Source organism: Ranitomeya variabilis, chromosome 6, assembly GCF_051348905.1.
Source record: "Ranitomeya variabilis isolate aRanVar5 chromosome 6, aRanVar5.hap1, whole genome shotgun sequence".
NCBI classification, from domain to species: Eukaryota; Metazoa; Chordata; class Amphibia; order Anura; family Dendrobatidae; genus Ranitomeya; species Ranitomeya variabilis.
This window is the reverse complement of record NC_135237.1, coordinates 114,390,823-114,413,857: the sequence shown is the minus strand read 5'-3', so window position 1 is coordinate 114,413,857 and position 23,035 is coordinate 114,390,823. Positions and strand designations below refer to the sequence as shown.

At 41.8% G+C, this 23,035-nt stretch overlaps 1 protein-coding gene across 8 annotated transcripts in view; it reads right to left on the bottom strand.

The window, feature by feature from the left end:
• The window catches only part of RARB (retinoic acid receptor beta), a 1,117,211-nt gene that overhangs the window by 341,665 nt on the left and 752,511 nt on the right, over positions 1-23,035 (bottom strand). For 5 of the 8 annotated variants that reach the window (XM_077268929.1, XM_077268925.1, XM_077268924.1 and 2 more), the window contains one exon: positions 22,338-22,388. The exons of the other annotated variants lie outside the window; for them this stretch is intronic. In XM_077268929.1, the coding sequence (XP_077125044.1) occupies positions 22,338-22,388 (51 nt within the window). The remainder of the gene's footprint in view (positions 1-22,337; positions 22,389-23,035) is intronic. 8 annotated transcript variants of the gene reach the window in all.

Genomic DNA, 23,035 nt, shown 5'->3' with positions numbered 1-23,035 from the left:
TCTGTCACCAGATTTCCACACAATCTGAGAGCAGCATAATGTAAGTGCAGAGGTCCCGATTGCAACGATATATCACTTAATGGGCTGCTTGGGAGAGGTTTAATAAAATCACTATTTTATCAGCAGAAGATTAGTAGTTGACCAGCAGCTAGGTAGTGTAACCACTCCCACATCTCTAATTGGCAGCTTTCTGCCTATGCACAGTGTACACAGAAAGCTGATCAGTGATGTGTGTGGGGTTATACAGAGCTCAGCATTCAGAAAAATGGTAGATCCACAGCACATAGTTCTCAATCAAAACTGCAAAAACCAAAGTAAATGATATACAGGTCCTTCTCAAAAAATTAGCATATAGTGTTACATTTCATTATTTACCATAATGTAATGATTACAATTAAACTTTCATATATTATAGATTCATTATCCACCAACTGAAATTTGTCAGGTCTTCTATTGTTTTAATACTGATGATTTTGGCCTACAACTCCTGATAACCCAAAAAACCTGTCTCAATAAATTAGCATATCAAGAAAAGGTTCTCTAAACGACCTATTACCCTAATCTTCTGAATCAACTAATTAACTCTAAACACATGCAAAAGATACCTGAGGCTTTTAAAAACTCCCTGCCTGGTTCATTACTCAAAACCCCCATCATGGGTAAGACTAGCGACCTGACAGATGTCAAGAAGGCCATCATTGACACCCTCAAGCAAGAGGGTAAGACCCAGAAAGAAATTTCTCAACAAATAGGCTGTTCCCAGAGTGCTGTATCAAGGCACCTCAATGGTAAGTCTGTTGGAAGGAAACAATGTGGCAGAAAACGCTGTACAACGAGAAGAGGTGACCGGACCCTGAGGAAGATTGTGGAGAAGGACCGATTCCAGACCTTGGGGAACCTGAGGAAGCAGTGGACTGAGTCTGGTGTGCAGGAAATGGGCTACAGGTGCCGCATTCCCCAGGTAAAGCCACTTTTGAACCATAAACAGCGGCAGAAGCGCCTGACCTGGGCTACAGAGAAGCAGCACTGGACTGTTGCTAAGTGGTCCCAAGTACTTTTTTCTGATGAAAGCAAATTTTGCATGTCATTCGGAAATCAAGGTGCCAGAGTCTGGAGGAAGACTGGGGAGAAGGAAATGCCAAGATGCCTGAAGTCCAGTGTCAAGTACCCACAGTCAGTGATGGTGTGGGGTGCCATGTCAGCTGCTGGTGTTGGTCCACTGTGTTTCATCAAGGGCAGGGTCAATGCAGCTAGCTATCAGGAGATTTTGGAGCACTTCATGCTTCCATCGGCTGAAATGCTTTATGGAGATGAAGATTTCATTTTTCAGCACGACCTGGCACCTGCTCACAGTGCCAAAACCACTGGTAAATGGTTTACTGACCATGGTATTACTGTGCTCAATTGGCCTGCCAACTCTCCTGACCTGAACCCCATAGAGAATCTGTGGGATATTGTGAAGAGAAAGTTGAGAGACGCAAGACCCAACACTCTGGATGAGCTTAAGGCCGCTATTGAAGCATCCTGGGCCTCCATAACATCTCAGCAGTGTCACAGGCTGATTGCCTCCATGCCACGCCGCATTGAAGCAGTCATTTCTGCCAAAGGATTCCCGACCAAGTATTGAGTGCATAACTGAACATTATTATTTGATGGTTTTTTTGTTTGTTATTAAAAAACACTTTTATTTGATTGGACGGGTGAAATATGCTAATTTATTGAGACAGGTTTTTTGGGTTATCAGGAGTTGTAGGCCAAAATCATCAGTATTAAAACAATAAAAGACCTGACAAATTTCAGTTGGTGGATAATGAATCTATAATATATGAAAGTTTAATTGTAATCATTACATTATGGTAAATAATGAAATTTAACACTATATGCTAATTTTTTGAGAAGGACCTGTATAGCTGGAATCAGTGTCTCTTCTCCTACATCATTATGGGGTAGAAAAAAAACTGGTGAAAGATTTCCTGTATACAAACTGGTAACTGAAATCACTCTGGGAACACCTAAATAACTGAAAGCTGGCGGCTCACAGGAGGAATAAAGTTTATTTTCTTATCATAAGGTGGCCAGACAGCATGTTAACACTATTATCCTTCAGATTAGCAGAGTTTGAGAACCTGACAAATTCCCTTTTATGTCTGTTGATGCTCGCACATCATTAAAAGTTTTTATTCCAATAAAAAGTATGAAGAACCTTACAGACCTGTTTTGCATGCTCTACAAATTATTTGCACAAAGTCAATTAGTTTAATTTCAGTGTCTACAGCCATGGCTGTTATAAACTCAATAGTGCATAATTTATGGGCACAAATAGAAGTTGTCGAGTCAGCAGCTTGTACGGCAGGAGTGAACTGCTGCTTTACATAGGTTAGTTTTATATTTATGAGGCTTTTGGTATTGCATGTACATGAGGAATAATTCTAACATCACTAATCTCTGGATTTGGTTAACGTTCTCTTTAAACGCCTGGACTGAATGCAGCAAAGCAGACAACAGCCATAGTAACAATGAAAACAGATTTCCATCATTATTTTATAAAATATTGTTTTCTATAATAAGTTTAACATAACATTGTGCAAATAAACGAGGGAATGCATGATCATAAAAGTGCGTTATTGTAACACATGGAATGTAACAACATAATAGTGTCAATGCCACATCTGTATCTGACACTATGTAATAGCTGTACCCATAGCTGTATCCATGACTGCTCTTTGTCTCATTTTATCTCCAACTTAGTCAATGCTTTAGAGCAATTCCATTTTCTATTCATCATTACATGCTATATGTTGTACGATAAGGTAATGCCAAGGTTAGCCATGAAAAGCCACAGAGAAAAGAATTAAAATTTCCCCCAAAACTCAAGAATTTACACAGAAAAAAGGGCAAGAATATTTACCTGCCCAGGATGCCCACCATCAGGATGCAGTATAATAAATAATGGCAGCCATGCTGCAGTCCCCCGAGTGGCGGGTAGTTACTCGATTAGGCCTTATTCAGAGGGCCATTTTTCCACATACGAAAAGGAGGGAAAAAAACGGACCAATTTTCATAAGTGTGTTGGATTATATTTTTATAACCCCAGCACGCCATAGCCATTTTCCATTTTTTCCTCCCATTCTTCAAAGAGCCATACACTTTTATATTCCCGTCAATATAGCTATATGAGGACTTGTTTTTTGCAGGATGAGTTGCACCTTTGAATGGCACAGGAATTGGTTTTATTTATTTTTTACGCCGTTCCTCATGCAGTTTAAGGCTATGTGCACACGCTGCGGATTTGACGCTGCGGATCTGCAGCTGTTTTCCATGCGTTGTACAGTACCATGTAAACGTATGGAAAACAAAATCCACAGTGCACATGCTGAGGAAAAAAACGCACGGAAACGCAGCAGTGTTTTTTCCGCAGCATGACAAATCTTTGTGCAGATTCCGCAGCGGTTTACACCTGCTCCTCAATCAGAATCCGCAGGTGTAAAACCGCAGGTGGAATCCGCACAAAAACCACGGTAAATCCGCGGGTAATCCACAGTGCAGTCTACCTGCGGATTTTGCAAAAACAGTGCGGAAAAATCCACACACCAATCCACAACGTGTGCACATAGCCTTAGTGATTAGGCGACTTAAATCTTCGGGTCGGTGCAAATACAGCAATACCAGATTTCTATGTTTGGCTGCGGTCACACACCAAAAGACGCTTTATATTGGCATCATCATATTTTGAGAACTCTCATTTTTCCATATTGCAGCCCACAGAGTCATGTGAGGTCTTGTTTATTGCTGGACGAGCTGACGTTTCTATTGATACCATTTTCGGGCACATGACAATTTTTGATCACTTTCTATTCTATTTTTGGGAGACAGAATGAACAAAAACCAGCAATTCAGTAACTGCCTTTTTTTATACTGTTCCGCGTGTGGTAAAATTGATAAAGCAGTTTTATTCTTCGGGTCAGTACGATTACAGCGATACCTCATTTATATTGTTTGTTATGTTTTTGCCATCTTAGAGCCGGGGGTCTCCATTGGAGACCATCAGGACAACACGATTGCATCACGTTGTCCTAATGGAAGAGTGCAGGCAGTCCCCTCCCTGCGCGATGCCCCTCTATGTCACTGTCACTACTGACAGCGGCATCAGAGGAGTTAAATGCCTTCAATCGGTGCTAGCACCGATCGTGGGCGTTGCATTGGGGTGTCAGCTGTCACATACAGCTGACACCCGCACACGACTGCCGGAGCACTCAGCGTGAGGCCATGCGATTGTTACCGTACTAGTACTGCTGTTTGCAGGAAAGCACCTCCCACAGAGCAGCACTAGTACGGCGCATGTCTGGAAGGGGTTATGGTAGGAATAAATTGGATTACTTTAAGTTGGAAGATACCGTAACTCATATCCATAAGAAATAGCTGCAAAATAGAAATGTCATTGGGTTTCATGAATTTTCAGCTATAGAAATCTGTAACCAGGCAGGCCTATACCATAAAGATAATATTAGCTGCTTACAGTATTGCTCTTGTGAGGTGCCATAGTTAGTATGAGGCCATAATCAAACATTCAGTATTTGGTCAGTTTTTTACCTGAGCATTTGCTAGCCAAAACCAGAAGTGGAACAGTCAGAGGAAAAGTATAATAAAAACATATGCACCACTTCTGTATTTATCACCCACTCCTGGTTTTGGCTTATATATACTGAGGAAAATACTGACCAAAAACTGAGGTAAAAAACTGATCAGATACTGTACGTGTGAACGTGGCCTAATGCATTCCCTGGTAAAGTAGTGCCGGCTGAGGCACAATACTGAGGGCATCTGATACTCTTCGTGAAATGACATTTTCCTTATAATGGAAGTCTCCAAGATAAATGATGTTGTACCCAGTGTAGGGGGTGTACGACTCCTATCATTAGTGTTTGTTGTAGCTCTATAGTCTGATATCATAACGCGGTGTATCAGATATTACTAGAGTATTACTCACATGAAATCTCTCACCAAATTTTATCACCTAGTCTGAGAGCAGTAGAAGCTAGGGGCAGAGACCCGGATTCCAGTGATGTATCACCAGGCTGCTGGCTGTTGTCTTTATAAAATATTGTGTTTATCAGCAGAAGATTATGACTAGAGGACTAGTAAACCAGATGCCATGTGGCCCTCCATATTCAAGAGGTGTGTAGAACCCCCACCACTAATTTTCAGCTTTCTGCCTATGCACAGTGTGCACACAAAGATGACAATCAGTGGTATAAGCGGGGTTATACAGAGCTCAGCATTCAGAGAACTGGGAGATCTGTGGTAAAAACTTCAGCAAGCAGCTCAGTAAGTGATATGACACTGCATCACTGGAATCAGGGTCTCTGCCTCTGTATAATGCTGTTCTCAGATGGAGTAGCAAAAGACTGGTAACAGATTTCCCTTTAAGAATCACATTAATATTGCAAAATATTTCCCCCCAAAAATGGCATTTATTACTTAGCACCCGAGACAGAAAACAAGATTGAGCATTACTGCTTTAGGCAATTTCACGGTTAGAAAAACTTTACAGTCTATACATGCTCCATTTCAATTAATTAACAGAATGTTAACTACTGAATCCAACGATCACACGAAAGCTGAAGCCCGCTCACCCAACCTGCTTATTTCTTTACCTCTTTCTATCTACCTATATGTTATGTACCCATCCATTACTTAACTCCCTACATCCAGTTGTTACAGGCAGATTACGAGCTCCTAGCATGGGGGAACGCAGAAGTGTCCATACATTATATGGGCCTGGTATCTGGTTACCATGGAGACATCAGCCCCCTAATATGATTTTCTGCTGTCCTTATTAAGCAGTTGCACTTAATATCCAGCTTCTTGTTACAGGCTAATTATCTGTTATCTACATAGCGCAGATCATGCTTTGTATATTGCCAGCTGATCTGCAGCTTCGCTGGAGCATTTCAAGCCTTCCTATTGTCCTCACTGTAATATATCCCCCCCCCCCCCCAGTATAGCATGATGGCAGACAATGGGAATACATTGATCAAAGTCCAGGAATGTGTTTTTATTACTACAGATAACCTGACATGGTTATGCCCCAGTCATATCTGTCATCGCACAATGTATTACATGTCTGGAAATCTGCAAATCCCATCACTGCAGTCCAGAAAAGCAGGAGGGAGAGTTAGAACAAGGAAGCATATTAATCACCTACTCATTATTTCCTACACAAGGCATGGGAGATAAACAGGAGGGGGAGACAAAACTAATAGAAGAACTTGCTCATTTATTGTATTAACCCTTTATTTATCTTAGAGTGCAAAAAGGAGAGTTAAAGGGGGATCCGGGATTTTGCAAAAAACCTAACCTGCCTGTTGTGCCCGGCGCCGTTCTTCTCAGGCACAGAGCGGTCCGACCGGTCCTGCTGAGAAATCAGCTGTCTTGATGGGGCGGGACTTCCGAGGTAATTTTGATTGACAGCCGGCTCCCCCAGTTAGGTGGCAGAGGTTCTGGCCAGCAATCAGAGTGATGTCAAAGTCTCGCCCCGTCAATAGAGTGGAGCGGTAAAGAAGCCTCCAATCTGTAGACAATGATGTCAGCAGAGGCTTCTGAATCCCTGGCAGCATTCTGTTTTAGTCACAGCGTGGCATTGGTGCGGGTTCAGCCACCGCTCTAAGAATACAGAGCAGCAGCAGTAACTGCACCCCCGACCTGACTGACAGCCGACCATAATGCAGACTCGGGGGAGCGGTGACTGAATCAGCGCTGGCACCCCCCCTATGACTGAGACCAAATGGTGCCGGGGAGAATAAAGTTAATTTTCTCACCACCAGTGTTTGGCTACAGGCAGGATAGTAACGCTATTAACCTGCAGATTATATCTACATTTTTCCTGGTGACAGGTTCCCATTAAGTGCTTCCAATACACTGTTCATTTGTTTATATAATTCCTGGTTTTGCCTTTCAAATATTAATGGAAAATACTGATGAAATTCTGATGTGTGAACATGGTATTAAGGTTTTTCTGCAGCAAATCAGGACTTATTGCCAGTGAAATCTAGATGTGCTGCAAGTGTATCTTATTCCAGATATTGCATAAATTGCAAAGGGTGAAATTTGTGACAATTTCTGTGCAGAAATTTCCAGCAATTGGTTAAGGAGATTTGTTTGAAATCTCGTACATTTAGCAGAATTATACTATGGATTCTACAAAGAAAATCTGCAACGTGTGAACGCTCCATTGCCCCCAATAGATCAGATGACTATCTTATGAGGACCACCGAACTCTCCCCTAACAGAGGAAAGATCGGACGTATAATTCCAGCACCCAGACCTGGCAGCGGCTCTTCTTACTGAACAGCAGGTGTACGCTGCGCACGTGTGTGTGCTCTCCAGCTGAAGGCTATGGAAGGTGAATCGGCTCCTGAGTCAGAGGACTCGTCTTCACCATCTAATTGATCTTCTGCATGAAAAGTAACGACTTTTAGTATGTGATTGTCCAGGTGGATTGTTAATGTTGTCATTTAGATCACTACAGATAGACGGGCACGTGACAAGGGAAGAGGGATAGATTCCTCCTGGATGACCCCTTGGCTAACACTAAGTAACAGTAGGCAGATTTCATTTAAAATGTAATGGACGCACCTGGAAATCCGCGGTAATTAGAAGGTGATAATGAGCCCATTGATCAAGGGGAGTCTCACATGTCACTTGGCTCGCTGAGCAGTGGAAGAAAAGCGGATTTCCATTAAACTCTTTGCAATAAATAGACATCAAAATATTTACATCAAAACTTTTCATGAAATATAATAACACTGTGTTTAATTGTACTTTTTTGTTTATTGAATATTCTTGTGATGTTTCCTATTCAGTGCTGAGATTTCATTCTCAAAACTTGTAGTAAAAATTTTTCCCCCAAAGATTTGAAAGTGATCCGATTAATCAGAGACTTTCTCATGTTTAGATGCCCATTGTCAGAATAAAACCTGCATGTAAAACTACCGCTGGACATTACACAGCCGTCACGGAGAGGACAACTTGTAAAGTTAGTCTTTCTAAGGCTAAGGGCCCCTTCACACTGGTCGATTCTGCTACGATTACGACGCATTTGCGTCATATTCGACATCGCAGTACGAGCTCGTAGCCAGCGGTCACACTCTACGATGTTAACGCTTTTTCTGACGTAGTTGCGATGTGAACGTCACGCGTCGCAATCGTACGCTACCCTTCACACCGCCATAGTCCTACGACTCCGAGCGTGACGTATTACCAGCATGGGCGTGCTAAAACGTCACGCCCAATCAGGAGACAGGTATGCGGAAGCCCAACCCACGTAGTCGCATTACGAGCTCGTATGACCGCCGTCACATACTACGATTTCGACCGCCACAGCGAGACATTTACGACGAAAGAAAGTTCTGCTCTTTCTTTCACATCGTACGATGCTGGGCTGCGTCGCAGATTGTAACGCCATGTCACACTTTGCAACCTCGGAACGAGGACGGATAAACGTCACAAATCGAACGCTCGTTCAGACTTTGATTGCACAGTGTGAAGGGGCCCTAAGTTCACACTAAGTGGTTTTGGAGCATTTTGTTATGCAAATTTCAGCTGAGTTTTACAGTACCAGCAAAGTCTATGAGATTTCACGCAGCTTGTTTTTTTTATTATCATCAGTATTTTGTGCTTTGCATGGTCTTTTGCACAATGGAGCATGTCACTTCTTTCAGCGTTTTTCATTGAAATGAATGGGTGGTGAAAAAACGCTGAGAAAACGCACCAAAAATGTAGGTGTAAGATTTTGCTGCGTTTTTTGTGTCAAAACCTGATTGTATAGAATAGGACTTTTTTTTCAACACTAAACTTTATCAGCATGCACAAGAGACAAATCTAGCATACCAAAACCACAGCAAAAAAATGTAAGAAAAACCAAGGAAAACATGCTTTTTTATGCAGCTCCTTTCCTGCCAAGAGATCAGGTTTTACTGCTTAAAAAAAAAACACAGAAAAAATGCCTAGTATGAACTTTCCCTAAGGCTATGTGCACACGTTGCGGATTTGGACACGCAGAATTGCATCAAATCCGCAGTGGAGTGCACAAGCAATGTTAGTCAATCTGAAATTTAGAATTGTTGTGCACATGCTGCAGAAAAATATGTGTGGATTTGCAACGTTTTATTTTCCGCAGAATGTCAATTCTTTTTGCGTTTCTGCAGCATTTCTGAACCCATTGACTTCCATTGAGTCAGTCAAGTCCGCAGCACAACCACAGGTTTAAAAAGATCTGCAGTTTTGCTGCGAAGTTGCGTGCGAAAAACACTGCAGATAGGGAGGAGAAAGAGTGTGTGGGCGGAGACTGTGGGTGTGGGCGGAGACTATGTGCATGTCTGTTTGCGGGGGTGTGTGTGTATGTGTCTGTGTGTCTCTGTGTGTGTGCTGGTGTGTGGGGGTCTGTCTCTGTGTCTGTGTGCGTGTCTCTGCGTGTGTCCCTGTGTGTGTGAGGGACTGTGTGTGTCTGCGTGTGTCTCTGTGTGTGTGCTGGTCTGTGTAGTCAGGCATTGTCTGATGGGACTACTGCTCCCCATCCGGCTATGAATGCTGTCACATATGACAGTGACAGCATGAGCTGTTGACGGGACAGTAGTCCCATCAGATGATGCATGTGTTAAATAGTAAAAAAAAAAAAAAAAAAAAAAACCAAAACATACAACATACAGTACACAAACTCGCCAAACACCTAGTTCCCGATGCCCTTGTTCTCCTGCGACAAAAATAAAATAATAAACCAACAGTATACTCCCTGTTCCGCAGTAGTCCATTTAATAACGAGTTTCCCACGACGATCTCCTGTGTAGTACAGTGACATCGGGAGATGTCACTGTGCTTCAAGGCCCTCCAGCATGCACTGACCGGAAGTAATCCTCCGCAGTGTATCCCTCCACCACCGGGAGAGAGGTCACCTGAGTTCATGCTGTCACCGATGTGACTGCTCTATAGGGGAGATCGTCGTGGGACACTTGTTATTAAATGGACTACGGAACAGGGAGTATTTGTGTTGGTTTATTATAGTTTTTGCAGATCGATGGCGTTGCATGGATTAGCTGTATAATAAAGATGGGAAAATGGGCTGTGTTTTATTTCATTAAAATACTTTATTTTGGCTGTGTCTTTATTTAACCTCTTAACAACTATAGGATTAGTAATGGATAGGTGTCTTATTGACACATCTCCATTACTAAACAGGGTTAATGTCACCTTACAATACAAAGGTGACATCAACCCCACAACTATTACCCCACTTGCCACCGCTACACAGCAGTGGGAAGAGAGACGCTAAGTGCCGGAATTGGCGCATCTTAGAGATGCACTATTTCTGGGGTGGCTGACAGCTGGTGTTTGTAGCCGGGGGGGGAGGGGGGGCAATATCCATGGCCCCTTCCTAGGCTATTAATATCAGCCCACAGCTGTCTACAATGCCTTTTCTGGTTATTAAATATAGGGGGACCCCACATCATTTTATGGGGGGGCTCCCCTATTTTAATAGCCAGTAAAGGCTAAGTATACAGCTGATACTTACTTTTGTAATATTATTTGTACAAAAAAAGGTATAACAGCTCCTAGGACAAGATATACATAAAGTGCATATAGTGACCATTACAGGTACAAATGTACAAAGTGCAGTGCAATAACATATACATGTAAAGACGTCATACAGTAACTGATACAATATTAATTGGCAATTTACACACAGCTGGATTTCATAAATCATTTCATGACTCACCCCATTCTGCAATCAGTTATGAAAATCAAAATTGTACTACAGGAAACACTTGTCAACCCGCGCATGCGCAGTAGACAATTACTAAAGTCAGCGCCATTTTGGTTGCTGGAAAACATACACCGAAGGTCCTCATATCGTCAAAGTGAGTGGCAACCCACGCATGGGCAATGGAAATTACATTATAACAGCGCCATCTTCTGGGCAATGGAGTTTAAGGCCAAAAGGAATCAATCCTCTAAAAAAATATTTTTAAAGGAGTGTAAACACTCTCAAATAGCGATAAATATGCATTCTTATTGGTTAACCCCTATGGAATAGGTTCAGAGCCCAACATTAAAGGAGATGGTTACAGTTAAACCCACAATGGTACGTACACCCCCCATTAGCTGGGGCTGGTTACCCACCATAAGAGGATCCAAGGGAGACCAATGCCCTGCGACAGGCACGATCCCAGTCTCGGTACCCACAAGGAAACAACAACCAGAGCTCCATCAAAATGTGGGAAAAAAAGAACCACCATAATAGCCCACTCAGATACCATTTTTATTGATATATAAACAAAAATAATAATTTAATGAAAAAAGCATTCCAATAGTTGACTTCATGAATAGGGTAAGTCATGAATTATGATCTTCAGAAAAAATTATTTTCATTTTTCATAATATATCTAAAAAAGGAAAAATACAATTAATACCATCATATTATTACATCCATAAGAGAGGCAAGATCCCAAGAATAAGCAGAAGGGGATATATACTGCAACCTATTATAATGTTACTTGCAACTTGAAATCCACATTTAAACCATATGGTTTTAATGTGTTTAATTTTCAAATCCATTTGAGTTCTCTGATCTTTAAAAGTTTAACCCTATCACCTCCCCGTCTCACTGGGGGTAAATGATCAATGATCCTGAATTTCAGGTTTTTTTCTGTATGTCCATATTCTGTAAAATGTTTAGAAACTGGTAAATCAATTTTTGTCTTTCTTATGGTATACCTATAATGATTTATACGGGTTTTAAAATCCCACGTAGTCTCACCTACGTACCATAATTTGCATGGGCACTCCAAGAGATAGATTACATAATCACTAGAGCATGTAAAAAATTAGTTAATAAAAATTTTTTCATTGGTGACCGGATGAAAAAAATGGTCACCCTTCAGCATATTATTGCAATTGACGCAACTAAGACAAGGATAACATCCTACTCGATTTTTTCCATCGAGGGAAGGTTGAAGTGAGACTTTCTTAGATCCCATATCTGAGCGAACAAGTCTGTCCTTTATGTTTTTGAAACGTTTATAAGATACTAGATGGTGGCCCGATTCGAACGCATCGGGTGTTCTAGAATATGCATGTCCACGTAGTATATTGCACAGCCCACGTAGTATATTGCCCAGTTACGTAGTATATTGCCCAACCACATAGTATATTGCACAGCCCACGTAGTATATTGCCCAGTTACGTAGTATATTGCCCAACCACATAGTATATTGCACAGCCCACGTAGTTTATTGCCCAGTTACGTATTATATTGCCCAGTGACGTAGTATACAGCACAGAGCCACGTAGTATATTTCACAGTGACGTAGTATACAGCACAAAGCCACGTAGTATATTGCCCAGCCACGTAGTATATTGCCCAGTCACGTAGTATATTGCCCAGCTACGTAGTATATTGCCCAGGCACATATGTCACAGGTTAAAAAATAAACATATACTCACCTTCCGAGGGCCCCCTGTAGTCCTGTCACCTGTGTGTGGTGCACGCGGCAGCTTCCGGTCCCAGGGTTGGTATGAGCGCAGGACCCGTGATGACGTCGCGGTCACATGACCGTGACGTCATGGCAGGTCCTTCTCGCATAGCACCCTTAGCACCGGAACCTGCAGGCGTGAGCGCATCGTCGGACTACGGAAGGTGAGAATAGCAGTTTTTTTGTTTTTTTATTATTTTTAACATTAGATCTCTTTACTATTGATGTTGCATAGGCAGCATCAATACTAAAAACTTGGTCACACAGGGTTAATAGCGGCAGTATCGGAGTGTGTTACCCGCGGCATAACGCGGTCCGTTACTGCTGGCATTAACCCTGTGTGAGCGGTGACTGACTGACTGGAGGGGAGTATGCGGGCGCCGGGCACTGACTGCAGGGGAGTAGGGAGGGACTAATCGGACTGTGCCCGTCGCTGATTGGTCGCGGCAGCCATGACAGACAGCTGGCGAGACCAATCAGCGACTCGGGATTTCCGTGATGGAAGTTGACGACAGAAAGACGGAAGTACCCCTTAGACAATTATATATATATATATATATATATATATATATATATATATATATATATATATTAATGGTGGATTTTTATACTCAACTATCTCTGGAAAACAACGGCCTATCATTGGCCAATGTTTCTTAACAATGCCCACTACTGCATTACTCTCATCACAATAAGTTGTGACTAATGGAATTCTTTTCAGATTTTTTTCCCTTTTTCTTTTACATAGAAGAGTGTCTCTATCCATATCCTTTACCTTATTCTCCCATTTTTTAGGACTCTAATAGGATAGCTCCTCTGTCTAAACTTCTTTGTCATCATCTCAAGGAAATTTACCAAATTTTTATCATCACTTACTATTCTCTTAACCCGTAAATACTGACTATACGGTAATGCCTCTATTAATCTACAAGGATGATGACTGTCATATTTAAGTAAAACATTTTTATCAGTAGATTTTATAAAAATTTCAGTAGACAATCTCATGTCTTCACATTTTACCAATACATCTAAGAATTGTATTTCTTTCTCCGAATGTACTAACATGAACTTGATATCTACATTTAGACCATTAAGAAATGTTTTAAACTCCTCCAGTTCAACAATGGTTCCTTTCCACAGGAGGAAGACATCATCTATGTATCTCCACCACTCCACAACATTGTGGAAGTGGTGGGACACTTAGACAAAGTCTTCCTCCATGGCTGCCATAACTAAATTTGCATAGGCGGGTGCCATGTTTGCACCCATGGCCGTCCCCCTCATTTGCATAAAATATTCATCTCTACACAGGAAGTAGTTATTACTGAGTACTACTTCCAAAAAATGTAGAATAAAATCAATTGTATCTGCATTATATTCAGTACCAACAAGATTCCTACGCACTGCTGTCATAGATGTATAAAGAGAAATTACATCAAAAGTTGCCACTACAATTTTTTGTTCAATTTTGACTTTTTTAAGTTTACCCAAAAAGTCAGTTGTATTTTCTACAAAAAATGGTATCTGTCTGGACAAAGGTCCTAAAATTTTATCAAGAAAAATGCCTATGTGACTGAATACTGAATCACTGCCTGACACAATAGGTCGGCCTGGTGGATTAATTAAAGACTTATGAATTTTTGCCAACACATATATTTCCGGAGTGACTGGATTTTCCACCATTAAAAATGTATAAAGATCTTCATCTATGATATTAAAATATTTAGCTTCATCTAAGATTGTTTTAATTTTCCTTATGACAATAAATTTAGGATCACCTGACAACCTCTTATATACATCTGAATCCGATAACTGAAGCACAATTTCTGCCTCATATTTACACGTGTACATGATGACGACAGCACCACCCTTATCTGCTGACTTGATGGTGTTGTCGCCATCATGTCTGTACACTGTCACTTTGCTTGAAAAAGGCTCTCCATGGGCCGAAACGTTGCCACAATGGGCTACTAAATATCTTCTAAACTTTAATCTACAACGGTGTGCTGCCTCTGATTTTTTGGACTCCTATATCTATAGATAGATAGATCTACACTGTGTGCAGAATTATTAGGCAAGTTGTATTTTAGAGGGATATTCTTATTATTGATCAACAACTATGTTCTCAATCAACCCAAAAGACTCATAAATATCAAAGCTCAATATTTTGGGAAGTTGGAGTGATTTTTTTTAGATTTGGCTATCTTAGGAGGATATCGGTTTGTGCAGGTAACTATTACTGTGCAGAATTATTAGGCAACTTAAAAAAAAACAAATATATTCCCATTTCACTTGTTTATTTTCACAAGGTACACCAATATAACTGCACAAAATTTAGAAATAAACATTTCAGACATACAAAAACAAACCCCCCCAAAATTAGTGACCCATATAGCCACTTTTCTTTATGATGACACTCAACAGCCTTCCATCCATAGATTCTGTCAGTTGCTTGATCTGTTTACGATCAACATTGCGTGCAGCAGCCACCACAGCCTCCCAGACACTGTTCCGAGAGGTGTACTGTTTTCCCTCCCTGTAGATCTCACATTTTATGAGGGACCACAGGTTCTCTATGGGGCTCAGATCAGGTGAACAAGGGGGCCATGTCATTATTTTTTCTTCTTTCAGACCTTTACTGGCCAGCCATGCTGTGGAGTAGTTGGAGGAATGTGATGGAGCTTTGTCCTGCATGAAAATCATGTTTTTCTTTAACGATACTGACTTCTTCCTGTACCACTGCTTGAAGATGTTGTCTTCCAGAAACTGGCAGTAGGTCTGGGAGTTGAGCTTCACTCCATCCTCAACCCAAAAAGGTCCCACAAGTTTATCTTTGATGATACCAGCCCATACCAGTACCCCACCTCCACCTTGTTGGCGTCTGAGTCAGAGTGGAGCTCTCTGCCCTTTACTTATCCAGCCTCTGGCCCATCCATCTGGCCCATCAAGGGTCACTCTCATTTCATCAGTCCATAAAACCTTTGAAAAGTCAGTCTTAAGATATTTCTTGGCCCAGTCTTGACGTTTTATCTTATGTTTCTTGCTCAAAGGTGGTTGTTTTTCAGCCTTCCTTACCTTGGCCATGTCTCTGAGTATTGCACACCTTGTGCTTTTTGTTACTCCAGTAACATTGCAGCTTTGAAATATGGCAAAACTGGTGGCAAATGGCATCTTGGCAGCTTCACGCTTGATTTTCCTCAATTCATGGGCAGTTATTTTGTGCCTTTTTTGCCCAACACGCTTCTTGTGACCCTGTTGGCTATTTGCCATGAAACGCTTGATTGTTCGGTGATCACGCTTCAAAAGTTTGGCAATTTCAAAACTGCTGCATCCCTCTGCAAGACATCTCACAATTTTGGACTTTTCAGAGCCCGTCAAATCTCTCTTCTGACCCATTTTGCCAAAGGAAAGGAAGTTGCCTAATAATTAAGCACACCTTATATAGGGTTTTGATGTAATCCCTCCTCAATACAGAGATGCACATCACCTGATTTACTTAATTGGTAGTTGGCTCTCAAGCCTGAACAGCTTGGAGTAGGACAACATGGATAAAAAGTATCATGTGATCAAAATACAACTTGCCTAATAATTCTGCACACAGTGTAGATCTATAGATCTATCTATCTATCTATAGATATTCACTTATACTTGTTTTGTGTATATTACATGTGAACATGGTATGTGATGATATGGTATTCAATGGAGTATGTAAAAGAAGATTTATGTCAGTAGTCGCCTGTCACAAAGCGTCGGCGCGACGTACCGACGGAAGTGTGTCCTTTCACATTTCCATCTGCAGTCCCAGCCAGGAAAGAGACAGAGAGAGACATTTCCTGCCGGGCATGCGCAGACGGAAAAATTGGATACAACACACAGAAAAACGTTCCCTTGAACGTTTTTCTCAGACGACGGGCCGCCAAAACCCGACGCAACCAGTGCACGATGGAGGCAACGTGTGGCCATAAGTCGCGATATGTCGGCAATACAAGTCTATGGGAAATAAACGCATCCTGTGGGCAAATTTGCAGGATGCGTTTTTTTACCAAAACGACTCATTGTGACGGGGAGTGGCCGATGGAAATGTGAAAGTAGCCTTAAATAATAGATCTTTATTTAGCTTACAAAAAAAAATGCATACAAATCCGCATGAAAATCCACATTAAAAACACATACAAAATGTGCGGATTTTTAACTGTGTTGTCTATCTCTCTATAGATATATCTATAGATAGAAAAAATAAATCTGCGTTAGTCCAGGGTCATACTTGCAAGAAACTCGCATGAGTCTCGCACCTCAATACCCGGCACTGCAGTCGGCACTCGGATCGTTCAGCTGCATAGAAATACATGCAGCCGTGCACTCCGGTCCCGAGTGCCGGCGGCAGTGCCGGGTATTGAGGTGTGAGACTCATGGGAGTCTCTTGCAAGTGTGACCCCGGCCTTAAACGCAATATCTGTTTAATTTTTTTTTTATTTTTTTTTTAAAAAAGGGGAAAAAAATTGAGTGGGCTCCCGTGCAGTTTTCAAAACCAGTAAGGGAAAGCCAGCGATTTGGGGCAGATGTTTATAGCCTGGGAAGGGGGTAATACCCATTGATCTTCTCGGGCTATTAATATCAGCTCACAGCTGTATAAGTAGCCTTTACTGGCTATTAAAATGGGGGGGGGGGAAACTGCTCTTTAGCGTTGGCACATGGGGTAATAGTTGGGGAGGTTGATGTCACCTTTGTATTGTAAGGTGACATCAAGCCCGGCTTAGTAATGGAGAGGCATCGATAAGATACCTATCCATTACTAATCCTTTAGTTGTTAAAGGGAACCCGTCACCCCCAAAATCGAAGGTGAGCTAAGCCCACCGGCATCACGGGCTTATCTACAGCATTCTGCAATGCTGTAGATAAGCCCCTGATGTATCCTGAAAGATGAAAAAAAGAGGTTAGATTATACACACCCAGGGGCGGTCCCGCTGCGGTTCTGGTCCGATGGGTGCCGTGGTTCGGTCCGGGGCCTCCTATCTTCTTACGATGATGTCCTCTTCTTGTCTTCACGCTGCGGCTCCGGCGCAGGGCAGACAAAGTACGCCTGTGCCAGAGCATGAAGACAAGAAGAGGACGTCATCCCATGAAGATGGGAGGCCCCGGACCGTGACGTCTATTGGACCGAACCGCAGCGGGACCGCCCCTGGGTGAGTATAATCTAACCTCTTTTGCTCATCTTTCAGGATACATCGGGGGCTTATCTACAGCATCACAGAATGCTGTAGATAAGCCCCTGATGCCGGTGGGCTTACCTCACCTTCCATTTTGGGGGTGGCAGGTTCCCTTTAAGGGGTTAAAAAAGACACAGCCAGAATAAAGTATTTTAATGAAATAAAACACTACACAGTTTCCCATCTTTATTGTACTCCTAATTCCTGCAACACCCTCGATCACCAGTAAAAAAAAAAAAAAAAAATAATATATCAACACAAATAATCCTGGGTCCGACGTAATCCATTTAATAATGAGTGTCCCACGACGATCTCCCATATAGAGCAGTCACAACAGGAGATGTGACCGCTCTACAGGGCCTCCAGTGACACATTGACAGGAGATAATGGCTCCTGCAGTGTTATCACTGAGGGTTCACTGGAGTTCATGCCCTCACTTTACAGCACTGCTTCGTGAGAATTTTCTCACACAGCGTTACTGTTGACAGCATGAACTCAGGTGACCTCTCTCCCGGCGGCGGAGGGATACAGTGTGGATTACCTTCTGTCACTGTATCATCGGAGCCCCTGTAGAACGGTCACATCTCCTGATTTGACAGCTCTACACAGGAGATCATCGTGGGACAATCGTTATTAAAAGGACTACTACGGAACAGGGAGTATACTGTTGTTTTTTTTTGCAGGGGATCGAGGGCGTCGGGAAATAGCTGTATGGTGAGTATGTACTATTTGTGGGGGGTTTTTCACAATCAAACACAGTAGCCGGATGTTGGGCTACTACTGTCCCATCATCAGCTAGCTGTCACTGTAGAAGACATAACCGGATGGGACTAGTAGTCTCATCGGACGATGCCTGCCTACACACAGACACGCACACACCCACACACACAAACACAGATACACACAGACACCCGCACACAGACCCGCACATATTCACAGCACACATATAGTCTCCGCCCACATAGTCTTCCTCCTCTCGATCTGCAGCGTTTCTCGCACGCAACTCCACACCAAAACTGCAGATCTTTTTAAACCTGCGGTTTTTCTGCGGATTTGACTGACCCAATGGAAGTCAATGGGTGCAGAAATGCTGCAGATCTGCAAAAAGAATTGACAAGTTGTGGAAAAAAAGGGCAAATCTGCACGTATTTTTCTGCAGCATGTGCACAACAATTCTGAATTTCCCATTGACTTACATTGGTAGAGCACTACACTGCAGATTTGATGCAATTCCGTGCGTCCAAAAACGCTGCGGATCCTCATCAAAATTTGCAACGTGTGCACATAGCCTTAGACTTATAAATTCTAATATTGATCACAGCAGTACTCTTACACCTTAAGATCTATACTAGAGACTCCATTACACTATGGTCATATTATACTAACTGAACACTGATCAGTGATCTATCTGGATAACTTACTCATCGAAAGCCATAGTAATGGAGCAGACTACAATGTAAGTTTGCAGTCTGTAACCAGAGACACACGAGTCTGCATAGGAGCTATACACACTAGGGATCAGCAGACCTGGGGATGTTCTGGTTCATCCGTTTCGACTGAACTTTAGTTCAAAGTTCGAGTAGGGTACCAGAAATCTACCCGAACTTTAATCCGAACCCCATAGAAGTCAACGAGGACCCAAACTTTGGCGCTGTAAAATGTTCTCGCTCTCTCTCAGGAGTGGAACAATCAGAAAAAAAGTATAATAGAAACATGTCACCACTTCTGTATTTATTACCCACTCCTGATTACGGTTTACAAATACTGAGGTACAAAACTGACCGAATACTGAAGGTGTGAACATGGCTTTGCCTTGTGGATTTCCATTACTGTTTTAGGCTTCCACTTCTATCACTTTCGCTTTGGTTTCCATATGATTTCATACTTTCCACTTTATCAATCCTATACAAAAATGTTTTCCTTTTCTATAACAGATTTCACAGCAGCACTGATACCTGAACTAGATAGTAATAATGGATTTATATCTGTGAAATGGTGAATTATAGTAACACAACAGAGCCACCAGCAGCTACAGAGAATGTGGATAAAATAAAATGTGAACAGTAGATGGCAGATAATAAGCTTTGGGCACAGTAATGGGATTATAGCATGTGATGAAAGTACACCATGAACTATATTTTTTTCTCTGATCCTGGCACAGATGTTGTGAGTAAAACCAGCGGTTCCCTGAATCTAAACCTCAATTGTTCTCAGACAGATAATCATGTCACTTTCATAGAAATGGCTAAAAAGCACATTTATATGTATCATTTGACTGATATCGTTGAGTGATGATTGCCATATACTTTGTTGGCCCTTCGAAATGAGAGTAGACATGCTCTCCATGCTTCTATAGGGCTACCACTAAATAGTGTGACTGCTGTAAAAGCGGCCCGAAAAGAAAAAACTTTCATGAGTTTTTCATATAAAAATTGCAAAACAAACTATTAGAAAGACACATAGACGGTTAAAAAGGCATGCACAAGTCATACAATGCACAAGTCACACTGCACAAGTCACACAATGCACAGGTCACACAATGCACAAGTCATGCAATGCCCAAGTCACACAATGCACAGGTCACACAATGCACAGGTCACACAACGCACAGGTCACACAATGCACAAGTCACACAATGCACAAGTCACACAATGCACAGGTCACACAATGCACAAGTCATGCAATGCCCAAGTCACACAATGCACAGGTCACACAATGCACTGGTGACACAATGCACAAGTCACACAATGCACAAGTCACACAATGCACAGATCACACAATGCACAGGTCACACAATGCACAAGTCACACAATGCACAAGTCACACTGCACAAGTCACACAATGCATAAGTTACACAATGCACAGGTCACACAATGCACAAGTCATACAACGCACAGGTCATACAACGCACAAGTCACACAATGCACAGGTCATACAATGCACAAGTCACACAATGCACAAGTCACACAATGCACAAGTCACACACTGCACAAGTCACACACTGCACAAGTCACACACTGCACAAGTCATACAATGCACAGGTCATACATTGCACAGGTCACACAATGCACAAGTCACACACTACACAAGTCATACAATGCACAGGTCATACAATGCACAAGTCTCACAATGCACAAGTCACACTGCACAAGTCATACAATGCACAAGTCACACAATGCACAAGTCACACACTGCACAAGTCATACAATGCACAGGTCACACAATGCACAGGTCATACAATGCACAAGTCACACAATGCACAAGTCACACAATGTACAAGTCACACACTGCACAAGTCATACAATGCACAGGTCATACAATGCACAAGTCTCACAATGCACAAGTCACACTGCACAAGTCATACAATGCACAAGTCACACACTGCACAAGTCATACAATGCACAAGTCACACAATGCACAAGTCACACAATGCACAAGTCACACACTGCATAAGTCATACAATGCACAGGTCATACAATGCACAGGTCACACAATGTACAAGTCACACACTGCACAAGGCATACAATGCACAGGTCATACAATGCACAGGTCATACAATGCACAAGTCACACAATGCACAAGTCACACAATGCACAAGTCACACACTGCACAAGTCATACAATGCACAGGTCATACAATGCACAAGTCACACAATGCACAAGTCACACAATGCACCAGTCATACAATGCACAAGTCACGTAATGCACAAGTCACACACTGCACAAGTCATACAATGCACAGGTCATACAATGCACAAGTCACACTGCACAAGTCATACAATGCACAGGTCATATAATGCACAAGTCACACAATGCACAGGTCATACAATGCACAGGTCATACAATGCACAGGTCACATAATGCACAAGTCACACAATGCACAGGTCACACAATGCACAGGTCACACAATGCACAAGTCACACACTGCACAAGTCATACAATGCACAGGTCATACAATGCACAAGTCACACTGCACAAGTCATACAATGCACAGGTCATACAATGCACAGGTCATGCAATGCACAAGTCACACAATGCACAAGTCATACAATGCACAGGTCATACAATGCACAGGTCACACAATGCACAGGTCACACAATGCACAGGTCACACAATGCACAAGTCACACAAAGCACAAGTCACACAATGCACAAATCATGCAATAAAACTGTCTAATTAATTATGCTCTGTAGGGAGGCATAACCTAAAAACTACATGGCAGTATTAATTGTAAGACACTGTGCACTATATTGGGGTATTTTGTTAATATTTAATAACCTATTACTTAAATTAAAGATTTTACACTAAATGTATTTTTTTATTTTTAGCAGTGTTTTTATTCCTCATATCACAATCTGTATTAAAAATTAAAAAATTAAATCTTACCATTTCCAAATTGACCACTGGGGCTTTTTAAGACTGTAACTTTTAGGAAACAACGCATGTACTTAGTCAAAATGACCAGCTTCAACCCTATCTTTTATATTGACACATCTAATGATCTTGTGCAAAAGTCATTGTGTAGGGAAGAGGAACAGGGTCAGCTATTATTTACTATTGTGATTGGTGGATCCAGCGTTTTGAGCTGTGAAAAGAGGTGTTACCTGTCATTGTAATCCTGTCTCTGCTGATAAGGAGCCTGCTGAAAACTCTTCCTGAAATGACAAGAATTAGGAGTCTAAAAAAGTGACAGTGGCCAGTGTCAGAATTACAACAATACTAATTCAGTTTTTAATAAAGATTGTGATATGAAAAAAATCCCAAACATTTTTAAAAATACATATAACACAAAAACCTGATACACACAATCATTATTTTCAGATGATAGCTTTTGCATAACGGTGCAGCCAGTTTTGGCAATTAATACCTAGCTCCATCAATTCTCACATATGATACTTTATGTGGTAGTAATTTTGGAATGCTTCTATACATCCCAGTGATTCTGAGACTGTAATTACTATGCCATTATACCTTACTGTATGTTAGCGGGACATTTAGGTCGATATGTTTGGGGCTTATCTATGAAAATAGATAATAGTATAATATAACATTTAACAAAAAGAAAAAACTGAAAAATTAGCAAAGATAAAATTTGCCATTTTTAATGCAGCTGCTCTATGTCTCTGCAGGCTTTCCATTGTCCTCCTGCACAATCACTTAAAGCCACTACCTGGACAACCCCCTTCTTATTCCCCACGCTTGGCCCCAATAAAATAGCCTTTACTCCCCTTCCGTGTCTGTGTCGTTCCTGCGATGTCGGCACTTGGGGTCCCGGGGCTCTATGACGTGGTGCCCAATCAGC